We start from the raw sequence: 18,578 nt of genomic DNA, 5'->3' as shown, positions 1-18,578 counted from the left end.
AGGCTGTGGGACAACAGTGGTGACACAGGTGGAACCAGGTAGCAGGCAGAGCAGCTAAGCCCAACCTGGCCCTTATAATCAACCCTGTGCAGAGAACTGCCTTCCAGGGACACACCCCCAGTGACATAAAGACCTCCCCCCTCGGGGCCCACCTCCTAGACACCATAATTTTTTTTAATGATTTATTTATTTATTTGAGAGAAAGAGAGAGAAGTCTTCCATCTGTTGGTTCACTTCCCAAATGCCCATAACAGCTGAGGCTGGGCCAGGCCAAAGCCAGAAACCCAGAGCTTCAACTTGGTCTCCCATGTGGGTGGCAGGGACCCAAGAACTTGAACCATCGCCTACTGCCTCCCAGGGTGCACAACCACAGGAAGTTGGAATGGGGAGTGGAGCCAGGATTCAAGTCCAAGCACTCCAATATGGGATGTGGATGTCCCAAGCATCACCTGAACCAACCACCCGCCCCAGACACCATAATCACAATTAAATCTCCACTGTTTTGGGGGTTTTTTTATTTTTATTTTTTGCCAGGCAGAGTTCAGAGCTCAACAGTGAGACAGAGAGAGAGTTATAGACAGTGAGAGAGAGAAAGGTCTTCCTTTCGTTGGTTCATTCCCCAAATGGCCTCTAAGGCCAGCGCTGCACCCATCCAAAGCCAGTAGCCGGGTACTTCCTCCCTGTCTCCCATGTGGATGCAGGGACCCAAGCATTTGGGCCATCCTCCACTGCACTCCCAGGCCACAGCAGAGAGCTGGCCTGGAAGAGGAGCAACCGGGACTAGTACTCGGCACCCCAACCAGGTCTAGAACCCGGGGTGCCGGCGCCGCAGGCAGAGGATTAGCCTGTTGAGCCATGGCGCCAGCCTAAATCTGCACTCTTAATCCATTACCCATTAACATTAACTCATTAACCATTAACAAAAGACTTTGAGGACCAAGCTCCTAATACATGGGTCTTTGGAGGATATTCAATCTGTTATCCAAACCATAGCAAGGTGAAGGAAAGTAAAAAGCTAAACAAAATATACATGATACAGTTCAATTGTAGAGTAGGGTGACTGCGAATAATAATATACTGTATATTTCAAAGAAGCTAAAAGATTGTTTTCACCACAAAAAATGATAAAAAGTTGAGGAGATACAGGTTTACCCTGATATGACTATTACACAATATATACATGTATCAAAACATCACATGATACCCGATAAATATGGTCAATTTTTATGTGTGAATTAAAAAATACATCGGGGCAGGTGTTGTGGCACAGCTGGTTAAGCCGCTACTTGGGCTGCCCGCATCCCATACTGGAGTGGTGGTTTGAGTCCTGGCCTCTCTGCCTCCAATCCAGTTTCCTGCTAATGTGCACCCTGGGAGGCAGCCAAGTGATGGCTCAAGTGCTTGGGTCCCTGCCACCCACACAGGAGACCTAGATCAAGTTCCAGGCCCTTGGCTTTGGCCTGGGCCAGCCCTGGCTGCTGGGGGCTTTGGGGGAGAAAACCAGTGGAGGGAAGATCTATCTGTGTATCTCTCTGCTGCTCTGCCTTTCAAATAATAATATGTGTGTGTGTGTGTGTGTGTGTGTGTATGTATGTATGAATAAATACTGGGGGTGGTGCCGCGGCACAGGTTAATCCTCTGCCTGCGGCACCAGCATCCTGTATGGGCACTGGTTCTAGTCCTGGCTGCACCTCTTCGGATCCAGCTCCTGTTATGGCCTGGGAAAGCAGAAGATGGCCCAAGTGCTTGGGCCCTGCACCTGCGTGGAAGGCTGGGAGGAGGCTCCTGGCTTCAGATCAGTGCAGGATGGAAGACCTTTCTGTCTCTCCCTCTCACTGCCTGTAACTGTATCTCTCAAATAAATAAATAAAATCTTTTTTTTTTTTAAAAAAAAGAAAGAAAGAAATACTGAGAGAAGAGGCATCAGCCCTGCTTGAGCTGGAGAGAGGTGGGTAAATAGAGGCACGCCTGATGAAGTAAATTCAGCAAAGCTGTAACCTGGGGTGGGGGAGGCACTGATCAGGGCCTGAAACACTTTGGGCTCCTGACCTTGTGTTTCAGAGGAGGGTGTGGGAAAGCTCATCTTGTAACACTGTATCAGAGAGGCCAAACCATCACAAACCAGGGAAAGGTAACACCAGAAGGAGGCTGACTAGTGTTTTTGCACATGCAAGGTATGAAGGTGTATTTGCTTGAACAAGAGGGGCCCTCCCACTCCCCATTTCCTACGTCCTGGGCACTTGCCAAACCCTTGCTATAAAAACCCCAGGAAATTGCTTCTTGGAGAGGTAGTTTCTTCTCAGGAACTATAGCTTCCTGCTTCTGCCTTTATGGTCACAGCAAGGCTTTCCTTTGACAACTCCTGATTGAGGCTGATTACTTGGTGACACCCCCAAGAGAGGGACCCACTGTGTCCACTAACAAAATGTGAACTTTAAAATCTGGGGCGTAGGCATTGTGGCACAGTGACTAAGCCATCACGCGGGATGCCCACGTTCCATAGCAAAGTGGGATTGAGTCCCTCCTCTGCTTCTGATCCAACTTCCTGCTGCTGCACCTGGGGGGCAGCAGATGACAGCTCAAGTCCTTCAGTCTTGGCCACAGACGTGGGAGACCCAGGTGGGGTTCCTAGCTCCCGGCTTTGGCCTGGTCCTGTCGCAGCATTTGGCATACTCCCACCTGTCCCAAGTGCCTGACATCATGCTGCACGTGACAACGAGCCCAGGAGTAGGAAGGGGGTCATTTATTGCCCGGCTGGAGCAGGGCTACGAAAGCTGTGCTGAGATCTGCGATGTGATGGAAGCACTGGGAATGTGAAAGCAGAGACTCGGGGTTGGCTGGGGTGCGCCAGGTACTTGGGGGACCTCGGGCATGTCACACGCTGGCCGCAGTGTCCTTACCTACAAAACGAGCACAAAATCTGCTATCAAACAGCATTGCTGTGACAATGGAATTAACTTAAATGTGACTGTGAACGTGGTATATAAACGTCTTTAAAAAAAAAAAAAAAACTTGGCTGTCAGTGTGGGCAATTGGTGCTGAGGTTAAGATGCTGCTTAGGATGTCCACACCCCATACCAGAGCACCTAGTTCAAGTCCAAGTTCTGATCCAACTTCCTGATACTGTGTCTGGGAGGCAGCAGATGACAGCTCAAGTACTTCAGTCTTGGCCACAGACATGGGAGACCCAGGTGGGGTTCCTAGCTCCTGGCTTTGGCCTGGTCCTGTCCTGCCCAGCTCCCCTTCTGATCCAGCTTCCTGCTAATGTGCGCCCTGGGATACAGCAGATGATGGCCCAAGTACGTGGCTCCCTGCCACCCATGTGGGAGATCCAGAGGTTCTTCCCGGCTCCCAGCTTTGACTTGGCCTAGCCTTGGCTGTTGTGGGCATCTGGGAGATGAACCAGTACCCGGGAGATTCCTTTCTGTCTGTCTCTTTGCCCGTCAAATAAAATGCAAATAAATAAAGAAGAACTGATAAACAAAAGTGCAGCTACCGCTACGCACTGACAGGATCTGCATGCAGTGAGTTTGAGATGGCTGGGTCATCTTGCTCGTGGAAGAAATCCCTGAGGCTCTGGATATCATGGAGACACAGGCCAGCTGGCTTCCAAGTCTTGGGCCCGGCCTTACCTCAGCTCCCTGACACCCATGATGGTGTCCACCACCCAGCAGGGGTCCCACTTGCAGCCAAGCCCTGGAGATGAAACCTGGCTTAAAACAGGATGCTGGCTCAGGGGTCAGAAGCCAAGGAGGAAGTAGTGGGCCTGCAAGGCCGTCCTTTGGGACGGTGCAGTCATCCCAAAGGATGGTGGGAGGGAAGAATGTGGGCATTTTCCAAGAAAATGTGGGCTGTAGGGTAGCTCTCTCTGCTGGGATTGCATGGGCCCCAGCACCACAGCAATCACCACTCTCTCTGGGGCCTGCTTCCCTTAGGGGCAGCCTGTTCCCAACAGTACAGGAGTCAGCCAAGCACATCACGTGCTCTGCCCGCTCCTGCCCACAGTCACGTGGGTGAGGGTAGCATTCACTGGGACTCACCCAGCCTACCCCTTCCCCCTTCCCCCATCACACTAAATGCAAAGGCACACCCCCACCCCTGCGCAGGCGCAGTCCCAGCCCACTGTCCTAGGAACCCACTAGTGGCACCTGTGTGGTGTGCGATTACCTCCTGCCTATGTTTAATTCATGACTGGGGGTAGATATGAGCTGCCTAAGAAAGGAAAGAACTCCCCTGGGGTCTCGCCCAGTTCCTGCCCACCCACAGGGCACACAGCTGAGGCCCCAGCCTCCTCACTGGGGGCTGAGGCTGGGAGTGGAAGCCCCTGATGGTCTTGGAGGACACCGTCCCAGCCAGGGCACCACCATCGGTCTCTCATCCAAAGCCCTGGAATGTCTATGGGCCAATCAGCAGAGTCTCCAGGGGCTCCCTGAGGGTGCTAATAATCCTGCAATGATTAGCAGGGGCCAGGGGGTCAGCGCACACTGCTCTGCCTGCTGTCGGTGGGGCGGGCTGGCCAGCTCTGAGGCCGGGGCAAAGAGGCGTCCTGGGAAGCTCTTTTCATGCCAGCACTGAAGGGAGGCTGTTTGGACACACTGATTACTCATCAGCCTCCCCCTTTTGTCTGCCAGCCCAGCCTGACTCCTCGAGGTTGTGAATAGCTCCATCCAGTCTGGAAGCGAGCTGGACGGCTGAGCCGGGCCATGCTCCCAGTGCCTAACAGGCCCATTCCTCGGCCAGAGCCCTGCCCGGGGCTGGGAGGCCGGGGCCGCCAGCCTGGCCTCCTCCCAGTGTTCCTGGTTCTGCTTGGCATGGCCTGGGCAGAGGTGAGGCTGCAGCAGCCGCAGGAGCAAGCTCCAATGCCCGGAGGTAAGGGACACCTGAGAGAGGCCAGAGGCAGGGGAGCCGTGTGAATTTCGGGAAGGGGACTTGCACAAGCCAGGCCCTGGGCCGCCCTGGGGTGATTTAACCAGGGACCCACCCGGAAAGTTCAGCAGTCAGGATGCACGGATGGCTGGGGAGGGAGGCGAACGAAGCGGGTGGGCCTGGGATCGGGGTCAAGGAGTATCGGCTGGAGCCTGCATCAGAGGCCCCGCAAGAGACTCAACGGCCCAGAAGGTCCTGGGCAGGGAGCTGCGGCAAGCCCAGCCCCAGCCCCTTTGCTCCAACCCCCAACCCCAGCACTCAGTCCAAGCACTGTCTTACTGAGTCTCTCCATCTCTCATTCGCCCTTCATCTCTGTGCTCTGCTTTCCACCCCCACCCCAGACTCCCATCTTAGGTCTCCTTTCCTAAAGGCAGGTGCACTTTAGGAACCGGTGCCATGGGGACGGGTGCCGGGTCTAGCCGCGCCCGCAGCCCAGCCTTTTCTCCCTGGCTCCAGGCCTGAGCAGGAAGGAAAGCTTCTTGCTCCTCTCCCTGCACAACCGCCTGCGGAGCCGGGTCCAGCCTCCTGCGGCCAACATGCAGAGACTGGTGAGTACCCCCACCCCCGTCCCGGCAGCAGGGCAGGGCGGGAGGGGACAGCAGTCACCGAGCCCACAGCGGGATGGGGGCCCTGATGGCTGGGGGCTCTGCCACTTCCTCCTCCTCAAGGGGCTCAGAACTCAGGCCCCTCTGGCTGCCTCGGGCCTTCCCTGGCTTCCCGTTGCCATGGAGATCAGGAGCTGTGGATGGAGCTCACAAAGGAGCCAGCAGGATGGGAGGGACAGGGGACAGGGAGGGAGAAGCCTCCCGCTGGGCTGGGACAGCCTTCTGTGTGGCCAGGACCCAGTGCTCCTTCCTGGGTGTATCTGGACAACCAGGAGGGAACCCTCCCAAGTTCCCTACTCATCCTTGCTTGCATGGCAGAAGCAGGGGGTGTAGGGTTTTGCACCATCCCGTGGGGCTGCGGAGTTGGGGCTCACCAACTCTGGCCCCAGAGTTGGGATCTCAGCAGTCCCAGCTGGGTTAACCGGCTAGGGAGGGAGGTCAGGACCATGTGGGGGCCGGCAGGGTTCCCCATGGCTGCCTCCCATAAACTCCTCCAAGGCTGGCGGCCACAGAGGTGACCTTGAGAGCTCTGGGGTCAGTTTCCCAGGAGGTGGGGGTGGGGCAGCCAGGAGGACGGTTACTTCTCCCCCCCGCTTTGCCTGCCCTTCCTCAGCCAGGGTGCTCCCAGCTGTGACACCTGGCGTGGGGTTCTCCTGCAGGGGATGCTGGGACCAGTGTGGCAGTGCGCCCTTGTCTAAGCTGCAGAAAACCCTGCTTTGCAAGACAGCGCCACTGAGGGCGCTCTGCTACCTCCCTCTGTGCTGCCTCTGGGGCTCCCAGCACTCATGCCCTGCTCACAGCGCAGACTGGAGACCCAGGCCCACAGGCTGGTGGCGGCTGCTGTGGGGCCCCAGGGAGACCCCCACTCTCGCCCACCAGAAGTGAAACCACATCGCGGGATAGCCTGCTGAGGGGCCAGCCCCGAGCAGGGCACCTTCCTCCCAGCATTCGTTTAATCACAATCATCTTAGCCGGTAGGCACCTTGCTGTCCCATGTTACAGATGAGGACGGTGAGTATCGGAGCTGAGGCGACGGCTGGAGGTCACACAGCTGGACTGAGCGGGTGGAGGTCAGCTGCTGTATTAGGTGGGGAGCGCAGACATGGCAGCTCCTGAGAATTCTGTTCACCGGGACCACAGAGCTGGGGCCCAGGAGACCTCTCCCACCCCTGGTTCCCACTGGGGCCCCTACAGACTCCCATCCTAGGGGCGGGGCACAAAGGCAGCAGGGAGTGACACAGCACATCGAGGGAGGGACACTGCCAGTGAATGGCGCTTCACTCTTAGCCAAACACAAAACCGTGGCAAGGCTTGGTTGCTGCCCAGGGCTCACACCCGCAGGTGGGAAAGAAAAGGCACAAGCCCCTCCCATCACTAACCCCCCCCCCCCCCAGCCTGTTCTGTTACTGAGCAGGGCCTAAGGATTCAGGAAGGAGGAAGCTCTGCCCTGGGTGTGGCCAGGCTCAGACACCACCTGCGCTTTCCCACACACCTTGGAGAGCCCCTGATGGGTCCTGCCTGGGCTTCCCTGGCCCCGTTTCAGGGACAGCGATTGCTCAGAGGGTGAGGCAGCCAAGCAGGACTCCCGTGCAGTGCTCTCCCTCCACATGACCCGGCACCCATGGGAACTCCAAGACAACGAGGGAGTCAGATCACGGAGGCCAGGCCCACGGGTCTCATTCTTCACACTAACAACTCCCGCTGATGTCTCCATGTGTGCTACCCCCAGGACTGGAGCGAGAGCCTGGCCCAGCTGGCTCAAGCCAGGGCAGCCCTCTGCGGCACTGCGGCCCCCAGCCCAGCGCCGGTCCCACACGTGGGCTGGAACGTGCAGCTGTTGCCCAGGGGCTCGGCATCCTTTGTCCAGGTGGTCAGCCTGTGGTTCGCCGAGGGGCAGTGGTACAGCCACGCAGCAGCCGAGTGTGCCTACAATGCCACCTGCACCCACTACACCCAGGTGAGTGTGTCAGAGGCCAGGCCAGGACACCAGCTCCCAGGTCCTGGTGCCGGCTGGGTCATCCCAAAAGAGGCTATGGTTTGTCCTAAATTTTCCTCCAAATTGTTTAGTTTTGCTTTTTCCAACTTTAAGTATCCATTATGTCACACACAAATTTAAAAATGGACCTCGTCTGATCCACTACCTAGATGTAGATGCTACTAAACTCCTGCCCATTCCCTCCCACCCCTCCTAAGAGGGGACATCCTGAAGGTCAAGTGTATCACTCCCAAGCAAATTTCCTTATTTCCTTTCTTCAACATACATTTGCTGAGTGCCAGCCGTTAAGTCCGTGGCACTGTTGAGGTGCGAGGTCGGCCAGAGCACTGTAAAAGAAACAAGCAGCAAGCGGGCTTTCGTACTGCCACTCCTCGTCCACAGGCCTCGCAGCTTTTCCGCCTGCGCAGATGGGCTGTACTTTTAAACCTTCCATGAAGGCTCTCTCCATGTGTGTCCTTTCGCACGCTGTGAATGTCACGCCAGACCGCGCTGTAAGATGTATTCTGGGCCGGCGCCGCAGTTCACTAGGCTAATCCTCCACCTAGCGGCGCCGGCACACCGGGTTCTAGTCCCGGTCGGGGCGCCGGATTCTGTCCCGGTTGCCCCTCTTCCAGGCCAGCCCTCTGCTGTGGCCCGGGAGTGCAGTGGAGGATGGCCCAGGTGCTTGGGCCCTGCACCCCATGGGAGACCAGGAAAAGCACCTGGATCCTGGCTCCTGCCATCGGATCAGCGCGGTGCGCCGGCCGCAGCGCGCCGGCCGCGGCGGCCATTGGAGGGTGAACCAACGGCAAAAGGAAGACCTTTCTCTCTGTCTCTCTCTCTCACTGTCCACTCTGCCTGTCAAAAAAAAAAAAAAAAAAAAGATGTATTCTGGTCCACAAAGGCCAGCATCCAGCTTAGCGCCACATTTTTACCAGTACAAGGCACCCTGCGATACTCAAGTCCTATCGCTGGGCCTCTTGTGCACGTGTCCGGTTTCTCTGGAGAGACTCAGAAGGGACCAGCTGGTCATACACAGTATGCACCTGCAACTCTGCCGGGCACTGCCAATGTGGACACCCCAGCTGCTCAAACCTGCAAACCAGACCCCAAGCTCTGTCAGCCTCCTTACTTTCTGCCTATCTCAAGGGTACGAAAACCTCACTCTGTTTGTGATTGGCACCTGAATACCTGTTCCATTGGTTATCTGTTCATAGCCTTTGCCCATATCTTAAAATCTTTTAACAACTCATTTATTCATTTCATATGAACGGCAGAGACAGGCAGACAGCTCTTCCATCTGCCAGCTGACTCCCCAGATGCCAACAACAGCCAGGCCAAAGCTGAAAGCTCAGAACTCAAGGCAGGTCTCTCATGCGGGCGGCACAGACCTGACTACCTGAACCGTCACTGCTGCCTCCCAGGGTCTGCATCAGCAGGAAGCTGGAATCAGGAGCCTCCAGTGCGGGAAGGCTGGGACCTGGGAGCAGCTTAAGCACTGGTCGAACGCCCAGCCTTTTTTTTTTTTTTTTTTTTTTTTTTGACAAGCAGAGTGGACAGTGAGAGAGAGAGACAGGTCTTCCTTTGCCATTGGTTCACCCTCCAATGGCAGCCACAGCCGGCGCACCATGCTGATCCGAAGGCAGGAGCCAGGTGCTTCTCCTGGTCTCCCATGGGGTGCAGGGCCCAAGCACCTGGGCCATCCTCCACTGCACTCCCTGGCCACAGCAGAGAGCTGGCCTGGAAGAGGGGCAACCGGGACAGAACCCGGCGCCCCGACCGGGACTAGAACCTGGTGTGCCGGCGCCGCTAGGCAGAGGATTAGCCTAGTGAGCCACAGCGCCAGCCCCAGCCTCCTTTCTCAACCTGAGGTTGTCGTTCTGCCCAGGACTTTGTGTATGGTGTGATGTAAGGACTTAATTCCATCTTGGGTACCTTCTGCTGAGTATTCGGTGTTTTCCCCGCTGATGGGTGACGCCCTCAGAATCCATAGCCACACAGCTCTGTTGCTGAGCTCTCTGTTCCATTGTGTTGGCCTTTTTGTTGATTCCTGCACAAATTTTGTTTTATTGATTATGGCTCTGGGCCCAGCGCTGTGGTGCAGTATTTTAAACCTCCATCTGCAGTGCCAGCATCCCATACAGGTACCAGTTTGAGTCTCAGCTGCTCCACTCGATCCAGCTCTCTGCTGTGGCCTGGGAAAGCAGTAAAAGGTGGCCCAAGTCCTTGGGCCCCTGCACCAGTGGGAGACCTGGGAGAAGCTCCTGGCTCCTGGCTTCAGGTCGGCCCAGCCCCAGCCGTCACGGCCATCTGTGAGTGAACCAGTGGGTGGAGTACCTCTTTCTCTGTCTCACTCTGTCTTTAACTCTGCTTCTCAAATAAATAATCTTAAGAAAAAAACTATTATGACTTTATAAAAAGTTTTGATAGGAAAATCCTCACATTATTATTGTTCTTCAAAATTTTCAGTTATTCATGGCTCTTGATTCTTTTCTATGAATTTAATTAAAAAAAACATTTTCCAAGTTACAAACATTTCCTTCTGAGTCTGCTAAGCATTTTTTTAAAGATTTATTTATTTGAAAGACAGAGTTACACAACAAGGGAGGGAGAGACATAGAGGTTTTCCATCTGCTGGTTCACTCCCCACATGGCCAGAACAGCTGGGAGTTTCTTCCAGGCCTCCCACACAGGTACGGGGCCCACACACTTGGGCCACCCACTACTGCCTTCCCAGGCACATCAGCAGGGAGCTGGATGAGAAGTGGAGCAGCCGGGACTCAAACCAGCACCTACATGGGATTCTGGCACTGCGGGGCTGCAGCTTAACCCTCTACGCCACAGGGGTGCGCCCTGTTAAGCATTTTTTAAATGACTGGGCCTGCATTTGATCTAACACCTCCCTGCCTCTATTCAAGTAATTAGATGATTCTACCTTCACCTGTTAAAGTGATGGAATCTATGAATACTCTGTGTGCGTGTGTGTATGTGTGTGTGTGTGTGTATACACACAGCCGTCACATATCACCAGATCTTCCTGGTCATATATTTTAAGCATTTTATTATAGAAAGTTTCAAACATAAAAAGTGGTCAGAATGGTATAATGAACTTCCAGTTTAACAATTACCACCTTGTGGCTTTAGCTGTATCCCTGCCTAGTTCCCTCTCCTCATCATTTTAAGCACATTTCAGACATTGTATCATTTTATCCATAAAACCTTAAATGTATATCTCTAAAATATAGCTCTTTTTTAAAAAGAGCGTAACCACAGTCCCAACATTCATTTTTTAAATGTTAACCCTTTCTGCATTTCTACTTGCACAGCTGTAATTCAATTATGCCCAATACACTATGACAGGTCCCCAAATATTAAAATACGCAGGTATTAGAAGCAAGAGCTGCTACCTCGAGTTCCCAAACAGAGCTGGCCAAGCTTCTTCCCAGGGGCCCCTTGGATGTTGCCCGTGATCTGGAAGCAAGGGGTTAATGCCTGGCGCAGCAGTGGTCTCCATGGGCCCGTGCTCCTGCCCAGGATCCGCTCTAATTGGCAAGTACCCCAGCCCTACTGGTTAAATATTTCTGAATGCCTGCCTACTTGGTTCATCACATGATATGCAATAATGTGATGCAGGATTGTGTGTGTGTGCGTTGCTTTAAATTCATTGCTGGATTTGATATGTAAGTTACTACTGGTATTAGAATTACCTTTAATTTTTTTTTTTTTTTGTTCCTACTGCCCTTATGTGGGGGTATAGCAATGCCACACTGACTGTGCAAAGTGAGTTGGAGTTGTTAGCTTCATTGCCTATTTGGAACAATTTCTATATTTGCTATTCCTCTCCTATAAAACTGGCCCTTCCTTGACTTTTTTGTTTGTTTGGGCTGTGTGTGTATGTTCACATGTGAATGGATTGTATCTACTGATCCAGCTATTTCTTCTTGAGGCAGTTTTGACACGTTCTATTTTCTAGGTAATTATCCACTCCATGTTTTCTTTTTTTTTTTAATATTTATTTATTTTAAAGTCAGAGTTACACAGAGAGAGAGAGAGAGAGGTCTTCCATTCACTGGTTCACTCCCCAGTTGGCTGCAACGACTGGAGCTGTGCCGATCAATCCGAAGCCAGGAGCCAGGAGCTTCTTCCGGGTCTCCCACATGGGTGCAGGGGCCCAAGGACCTGGGCCATCCTCCACTGCTATCCCAGGCCATAGCAGAGAGCTACATTCCATGTTTTCTAACTTATTGGTCATGATTATTCATTATTTAACAGAGACTTAGAGTTAAACCAAGATTGCTGAACATCTTGACTGTATCTGCAGCTATGTCCCTTGTTGTCGCTCCCCCTCTTCACGGAGGAACGACACTAAACCCTGCCTAGGCTTCATATCCGAGTCACGGCACCATTATGTTGCTCCCCGTCTTCGTGGAGGAACGACACAGGACCCTGCGCTGTTCTTTCGTCTGCTCGGCCCTCCCCGGGTTTGCTGCTGGTTCTTCCCGGGTTGGCTACCGGCCCTTCCACCTCCGTGGAAGGGCGGTTCCCCCTGCCACATTCCCCACTTCCGCGGGGGAGCAGCACACCGCCGGCCGGCTCTCTCGGGGGCTGCACAGGTGTTCCCCTTAGATGTTCCTGGTGCATGCCGTCTCTCTCCTCCTTTATAGTCCTCCTCCGCCAATCCTAACTCGGCTGCCCACACGCCGAGTACGCTGCTCTCCTCCAATCAGGAGCAGGTCCTGCAGCTTGTCAAGTTGGTGAGAGGCAGCTGGGTAGAAGCTGTTGCCTCCTCTCCCAGCGCCATATTGTGGGAGAGCAGATGCATAGAATAAGTCTTAATTCCAGTAACTCAGTCCAGTCCAGGTTGCTCCCCACACTTGTGAGTTCCCAGTACTGGGGCAAGCATTCTGCCACTTCAGGTAAAGCTGCTGCTCCGGACGCCCACATCCCATGCAGGCACACTCGGGGTCAAGTTCAGACTCTCCTGCTAGTGCACGCCCTGGGAGCGGTAGATGATGGCGCAAGTGCCTGGGTCCTTGCTACCCATGTGGGAGTACCAGACAGAGTTCCTGGCTCCTGGTTTCAGCCTGGCCTTGGCTAATGCAGGCATTTGGGGAGTGAACTAGTAAATGGATCTCTGTTGCTCTCTGTCACTCCACCTTTCAAATAAATAAGTCAAATTTTAAAAAAGTCCCAGTATTGATTATTTGTGCCTTCTCTCTTGTTTTTTACCAATCTTCCTAGAGGTTTGTCTATTTTATTAGTATTTTCAACAAATCAGCTTTGTGTTAGTGTTCTTTTCATTCTTTTTCATCTTTATTTCATTAATCTCACCTCTTTATATCATTTAAAAAAATAGTATATTTATTTATAAGACCGAATTACAGAAAGAGCGAGATAGAGATCTTCCATCTGTGGGCCCATGCCCCAAATGGCAACAATGGCTAGGGCTGGGCCAGGCAGAAGCCAGGAGCCAGCAGCTCCCTCTAGATCTCCTACATGGGTGCCAGGGCCTTACACGGGGATGGTTCAAGTGCTTGGGTCCCTGTCATCCACATGGGAGTCCTTGGTGGAGGTCATAGCTTCAACCTGGCCCAGTCCCAGCCTAGGCCTGACTGTTGTGGGCATTTGGGGAGTGAACCAGGAGACAGAGGCCCTCTGTCTCCTCTCTGCCTCTCAAAAAATAAAAATGAAAAATGAAACAGTGGGCTATGGCGAGAAGTCACAGCCATCTTTGCAATCAATCACAAGACCGCGACATCCACATCCTTCTTTTGCCATCCTCCCCCCCCACCCATAACCTTTAACCCTCACCCTCTGACCCCTCCACTCAGACAGCCCTCCTATCCCTAGCCCTGCCCTGCCCAGCCACTGCTCCTGAAGCCCCCAGGGTGGGTAAGGAAGTTGTCCCTCTGCCTGAATGGTGACAAAAGTCATGTCTTCCCCTCTCCTGGCGTGCATGGCCTGTGCCACTGAACCTCGGATTTGGAGTAGGGGTAGTCTGTGATAGGGTTTCTGAGCCACTGCATCTCTTGCAGCTCGTCTGGGCCACCTCAAGCCAGCTGGGCTGCGGGTGGCATGCGTGCTCTGTGGATCAGGTGGCGATGGAAGCCTTCGTCTGCGCCTATGCCCCCGGGTAAGTTCCTAGGACCGCCGGGTTGTCAGTGGGGCTGGGTGGGATCCTTTCTCTTAGGGCGAGACACACCCAAAGGGCCTCTTTACATCTCAGTCTGCATCCTTGGTGGGAGAAGAAAGAAGCAGAATGGGAGAGGATGCAGGAGATTCTGTCCATGGGCTCCTTCATGGATGCCTCTTCCTGGAAGCCTGGCCCTAGATTTTGAAAGTTTGCCCAGGGTTAGGCTGGAGACCCTGTCTCCCTTGGCTCCCTGACACCCTTGACTGGGCCAGAGGAGCCAAAGGGGCCAGCGAGGCAGGCAGCAAGTCCCTGGCCACGCCTTGTCCAAGGTCAGGCCCTGCCAGCCCCTCTGGTGCTTGCTCCCACAGAGGCAACTGGGAGGTCAACGGGAAGACCATCAGCCCCTATAAGAAGGGCGCCTGGTGCTCGCTCTGTACGGCCACCCTCTCCGGTTGCTTCAAAGCCTGGGACCACGCGGGGGGGCTCTGTGGTAAGTGCTCCCCCCTGCTCATCCTCTTTGGGGCAGCAGGCGCACGAGGGATTGGGCTGGTGGTCGCAGGGTGGGTCTTGCATCTTGAACAGCTGTTCCCAGGCCCTCAGCGCTCTGGGAGGAGGCCCCTTCTCAGAGCTCCCTCCTCACCTGCCCAGAGGTCCCCAGGAATCCATGCCGCGTGAGCTGCCGGAACGGCGGACAACTCAACACGAGCACCTGCCGCTGCCACTGTCCCCCTGGCTACACGGGCAGATACTGCCAAGGTGAGGAGCACTGGCATTCCTGGCCACACCTGTGCGGGAGACCCAGTGCACACACAGACAGCCTGGAGGGGTGAGGAGGGAGGCCAAGCACACACCTGCTGCCAGGTGTGCCCCGGGGCCAGGGCACCAAGTGCATGAAGGCCTCGAGGGCGCTGACCATGTACCTACTGGCTCTGCACTCTGCATGCATTCAGTGAACAAGCGTCCACGGCACGTAGGCCATCTGCCAGACCCTGGGCTACACGGGGGATCCAAAGTGGAATCCAATAGGGCCCCTTAGGCTCCAGGACTGGGGGAAGAAGGTGGACCCTTTCCCACTGCCCCCACCCACCTACCCTGATCAGTGACCACAGGCAGGTGACCGCCCACACCCTACTTTGCTTCTCTCTATAATGGGCATCAAAGACAACACACACGGCAGCACCAGAAGCCCTGGTGGGCTTCGTCTCTGAGCAGGGAGTTCTTGCTGTGGTGGGCCTCTCCCAGATGCTCAAGGCCTGTAGGGGGCAGCACAGGGGCTGCAGGGTGGGTGCTGAGTGCACTGTTCTGTCTCGGCAGTGCGGTGTGGTGTGCGGTGCGTGCACGGCCAGTTCCGGGAGGAGGAATGCTCCTGCGTCTGCCAGGTCGGCTACGGCGGAGCCCAGTGTGCCAGTGAGTGCTGCCCCAAGGCCCCTGCCGAGCCGCTTCCCATCTCTTCCTGCCTCCTCGCTCAATGCCATCACATCAGGAGTTTGAAGATGGCCTGGCGGTGGGGAGGGAGGCATTTACACCACAGAAATTGGCAAATGCCAGAAACCAGGGACTGCTTTTTTAAAGTGATTGAACTCACTCATATTTCTACCAGCACACCCCTGATGCACACGCACTCTCCACTCCGCAGCCTGCAGCAGGTGGTCAGAGGAGGGGGCACTTTGAGCTTAGCCCCCTGGCACAGCAGGAGAGGGTCATGATTCCAAGATCCACACACAAACTCAGGCTCCCTCCCCCCCAGCCAAGGTGCACTTTCCCTTCCACACCTGTGACCTGAGGATCGATGGAGACTGCTTCACTGTGTCTTCGGAGGCAGACACTTATTACGGAGCCAAGATGAAATGCCAGGTGATGGCTGACCCCTGCCTTCCCAAAGACGCCAGGATCTCAAGCAAGGGTCTTCACAGAGGGCCCCTGCACTGACAGATGGGTCCTCTGATTTCTGATCCCATTCGCTTCAGAAGGAGAAATCAATGGTCACAGAGAGTCAGAGGCCCAGAAGCCAGAGGGTCACTTACTGACCCGACAGGCCCAGGGCCCAGCCCCATCCTGCTTCTACCTAAGGGAGCTGTTCTGATGGACGGGGCTCTAGCTGCGGCTGGCCGCCCCGCAGGAATGCGAGCTCAGGGTGGCCAGAACCCAGGGGTCTCATGGGAACCGGAGATGCCCGTGTCTATTCACGGATGCTGGCAATCAACTTAGATGTATTCAACACACTGTGCAGGACGAACAAAACCCTTCTGAGAGTACAACCTGGCCTGGGCCCGTGGGCTCCCAGTTGGGCCTCTGAGCAGAGAGAGAGGAGAAGCAGGCAGGGCAGGGGAAGGGGATCCTCCCCCCGCCCCACAGCCCAAGCTTAGAGGCAGGAGGCTGTCAGGGGTGGGGCTGATGACAGCCTGGCCATTCGTGGCCGTGGTGGAGCAACAGGGTGGGCACAAAGGGCTGGCTCAGGCTCTGCGGGCCCTGCCAGTGTGACCCGGGTGGGAGTTACAGGAACAGGGTGGCGTGCTAGCCCAGATCCAGAGCCAGAAAGTGCAGGACATCCTCGCCTTCTACTTGGGCCGCCTGGAGACCACCAACGAGGTGACCGACACCGACTTTGAGACCAGGAATTTCTGGATTGGTGAGTGGCTGACCGGTTGGAGCTATGGTGAGTGCCGCAGCCTGTGCTGAGGCAACCCGGGAACCACGGGCTGGGGGGAGGCAGGGAGTGAGGGCTTGGCAGGCGGGGCCAACAGTCAGGCTGCCAACCCCTCCCGGAGAAGGAGGAGGGAAGGGGGATCACCAGGGGCTCTGGGGGCGCTGGGAAGAGTCTAGGGGTTGGGGTCAGAAAGACTCCAGACAGCAGGCACGAGCCCGCTTCTCAGGGTCACTGGGCTCAGAGTGGGGCCCAGGTACGGCTCTCAGGCGATGGGCCAACCCTGGCTACCCCGGCCCAGGGCTCACCTACAAGACCGCGAAGGACTCCTTCCGCTGGACCACGGGGGAGCACCACTCCTTCACCAGTTTTGCCTTCGGGCAGCCTGACAACCAGGGGTGAGTCTGGGGTGCCCTCCCTCCCCGGGCCGCTTGGCTGAGCCTCACACCCCCGCTGAAGAGCCGCCACCCAGCCTCACCTGGTACCCAGGTGCAGGGAAGTCTGGGCCCAACCGGTGTGGGCATGACGCTGAGGGGAGGGAGATGTGGATGAGCAGGAACACCCCACAGGAGAGAGGGAACTCCAGAAGGCTTCAGCCATCTCTCTGTCCCCACTGTCCCCTCGGCTATGCCTCCTTTCCCTAAAGCCGCTATCCACTCGCCTCCCTGCACTGCCCCACCTGTGCTATGCCTGGACCAACACCTGGGTCTGGGCATTCCTCAGCCACCTGCTCACCTATGCCATTCAGGCACACATCCACCCTATAACGAGGACCTAGATTCCTGGTTTCCAAAACCCAGGAATGCTGGGGCAAGGGGTGGCAGGAGTGGAAGGGCTCAGGCTCTGTGGCCACCAGGGGCTCCAAATATCTGGCCCCTCCTTGCTGGCAGCCAGGCCTGTGTCCCTGGCCCACCATCTAGGAAGTCCACCCTCCCTTCTAGGATCAAGGACGTGGCCCGTCTGTTCCAGGTCTGGCCCTGCCACCTGGCGTGTGCTGTACTGGGGGCTGGGAGGGGGTCTGTCCAGCCCTGCTGGCTAAGCTGAGAAGGAGTACAGTGATCTGGGAGCAGCACCAGGGCTTGGGGGTGGATCTGGAACCCTGGGCTGCAGCACTGGGCCTCCCAGATGCAGATGGCCCCTCGAGGGTAGAGGGTTTAACAAGTGACCCAGACTCCTAACTTCATTCCTCTACCCTGAACACCTGACATCCTGGCCGAGCAGGTTTGGCAACTGTGTGGAGCTGCAGGCCTCAGCTGCTTTCAACTGGAATGACCAGCGCTGTAAAACCCGAAACCGTTACATCTGCCAGTTTGGTAAAACCTGAAGCCATCATAACTGTCCCTCTCCTCTGGTCCCTGTCGCCTGGGGTACTGCTGGCTTGCTCCGGGCTGCGAGGATATAGAAGTCACAGGCCCAGTGTGTCTGAGAACACAGGGCCTTGTGTGTGCTGATGCCCAGGGCTCATAATCAAACAGCAAATGCACACAGAGGTGGGACAGCAGCCACATCCCAGCCCGGGGTTTCTCCAAGGCCCCTTTCTTCCCACCATGAAAGCAGCTACCTTGGGACCTGTCGGCTCCCTGACTGCTCAGAGCCCAGTGAGCTACCGCGGAGGGCAGAGGTGAAACCCGGCACCGCACTGGCTCCCAGCAGCACTTGCTGGAGGGAGCTGCCAGAGGGGCACTTCCGGACCCAATGCCCCAGTCCCCTCCCAGGACCGCCTGTGCTGCCACCAACCCTCGCTCTCTTCCTCTTCCTTTCTAGCCCAGGAGCACATTTCCCGATGGGATCCAGGACGCTGAGGTCTCTGGCCAGTCTGCTCCACCAGCCAACCCCCTGGTGCACCAACCCTGCCTGCCTGTCCGCCCACCTGACTGGAAAAAGGGCCAGCCTCGGACTGCATCCCAGCATCCAGGGATCTCGGGTCTTGCCCCACGCAGGGAGCTGGGCAGGGGGTGGCAGTGAGGCCAGTGGGGATGGGGAGTGGGTGCTAGAAGAGTCTGGCGGGGGCGAGGACAGCCTGGGGTCCCCGACTGGAAAGGTGGGCTTCAATCAGGGGCCGCAGCAGCAGAAGCCAGGGTCAGCAGTCCGAAGTCACCGCCCTCCTCCATCTGGGCCAAGCTGCCCGGGTCAGCTGCACGCCCCCCCTCCCCCCGAGGATTAAACTAAGTTATAGATCAACACCAGCCTCGCAAATGCTCATTTTGAAGGGGGGGGGTGGAATTCAGACTGGTCTCCATCTCATCAGACGCGGTGTAATAACACTTGACACCTGTTAAACACCTGCCGTTTATC

At 55.8% G+C, this 18,578-nt stretch overlaps 2 protein-coding genes across 5 annotated transcripts in view; one reads left to right on the top strand and one right to left on the bottom strand.

The window, feature by feature from the left end:
* PDPR (pyruvate dehydrogenase phosphatase regulatory subunit) overlaps positions 1–18,578 on the bottom strand; it is an 85,287-nt gene that overhangs the window by 66,201 nt on the left and 508 nt on the right. The gene's annotated exons all lie outside the window — the stretch shown is intronic.
* On the top strand, positions 4,572–18,462 carry LOC100348818 (C-type lectin domain family 18 member A). Of its 3 annotated transcripts, none has more exons than XR_016225417.1 (12): positions 4,572–4,869; positions 5,383–5,474; positions 7,261–7,488; positions 13,542–13,639; positions 14,008–14,129; positions 14,288–14,395; positions 14,954–15,018; positions 15,387–15,493; positions 16,139–16,295; positions 16,585–16,681; positions 17,505–17,596; positions 18,048–18,462. XR_016225417.1 is itself a non-coding variant. In XM_008257609.5 (12 exons), the coding sequence occupies exons 1-12, from the start codon at positions 4,704–4,706 to the stop codon at positions 18,083–18,085; spliced, it is 1,371 nt and encodes a 456-aa protein (XP_008255831.3). In that variant the 5' UTR covers positions 4,572–4,703; the 3' UTR covers positions 18,086–18,423. The 3 variants fall into 3 exon arrangements, 2 of the variants coding, with proteins under 2 accessions (XP_008255831.3, XP_089176603.1); XM_008257609.5 differs by having other exon boundaries at positions 14,954–15,046; positions 16,139–16,268; positions 18,048–18,423; XM_089320477.1 differs by having other exon boundaries at positions 14,954–15,046; positions 18,048–18,232.

The sequence above is a fragment of the Oryctolagus cuniculus genome, chromosome 18 (genome assembly GCF_051225735.1).
Source record: "Oryctolagus cuniculus isolate XC-2025 breed Fujian yellow rabbit chromosome 18, ASM5122573v1, whole genome shotgun sequence".
Lineage (NCBI taxonomy): Eukaryota > Metazoa > Chordata > Mammalia > Lagomorpha > Leporidae > Oryctolagus > Oryctolagus cuniculus.
The sequence above is the reverse complement of the archived record's forward strand: the minus strand, read 5'-3'. Positions and strand labels throughout refer to the sequence as shown.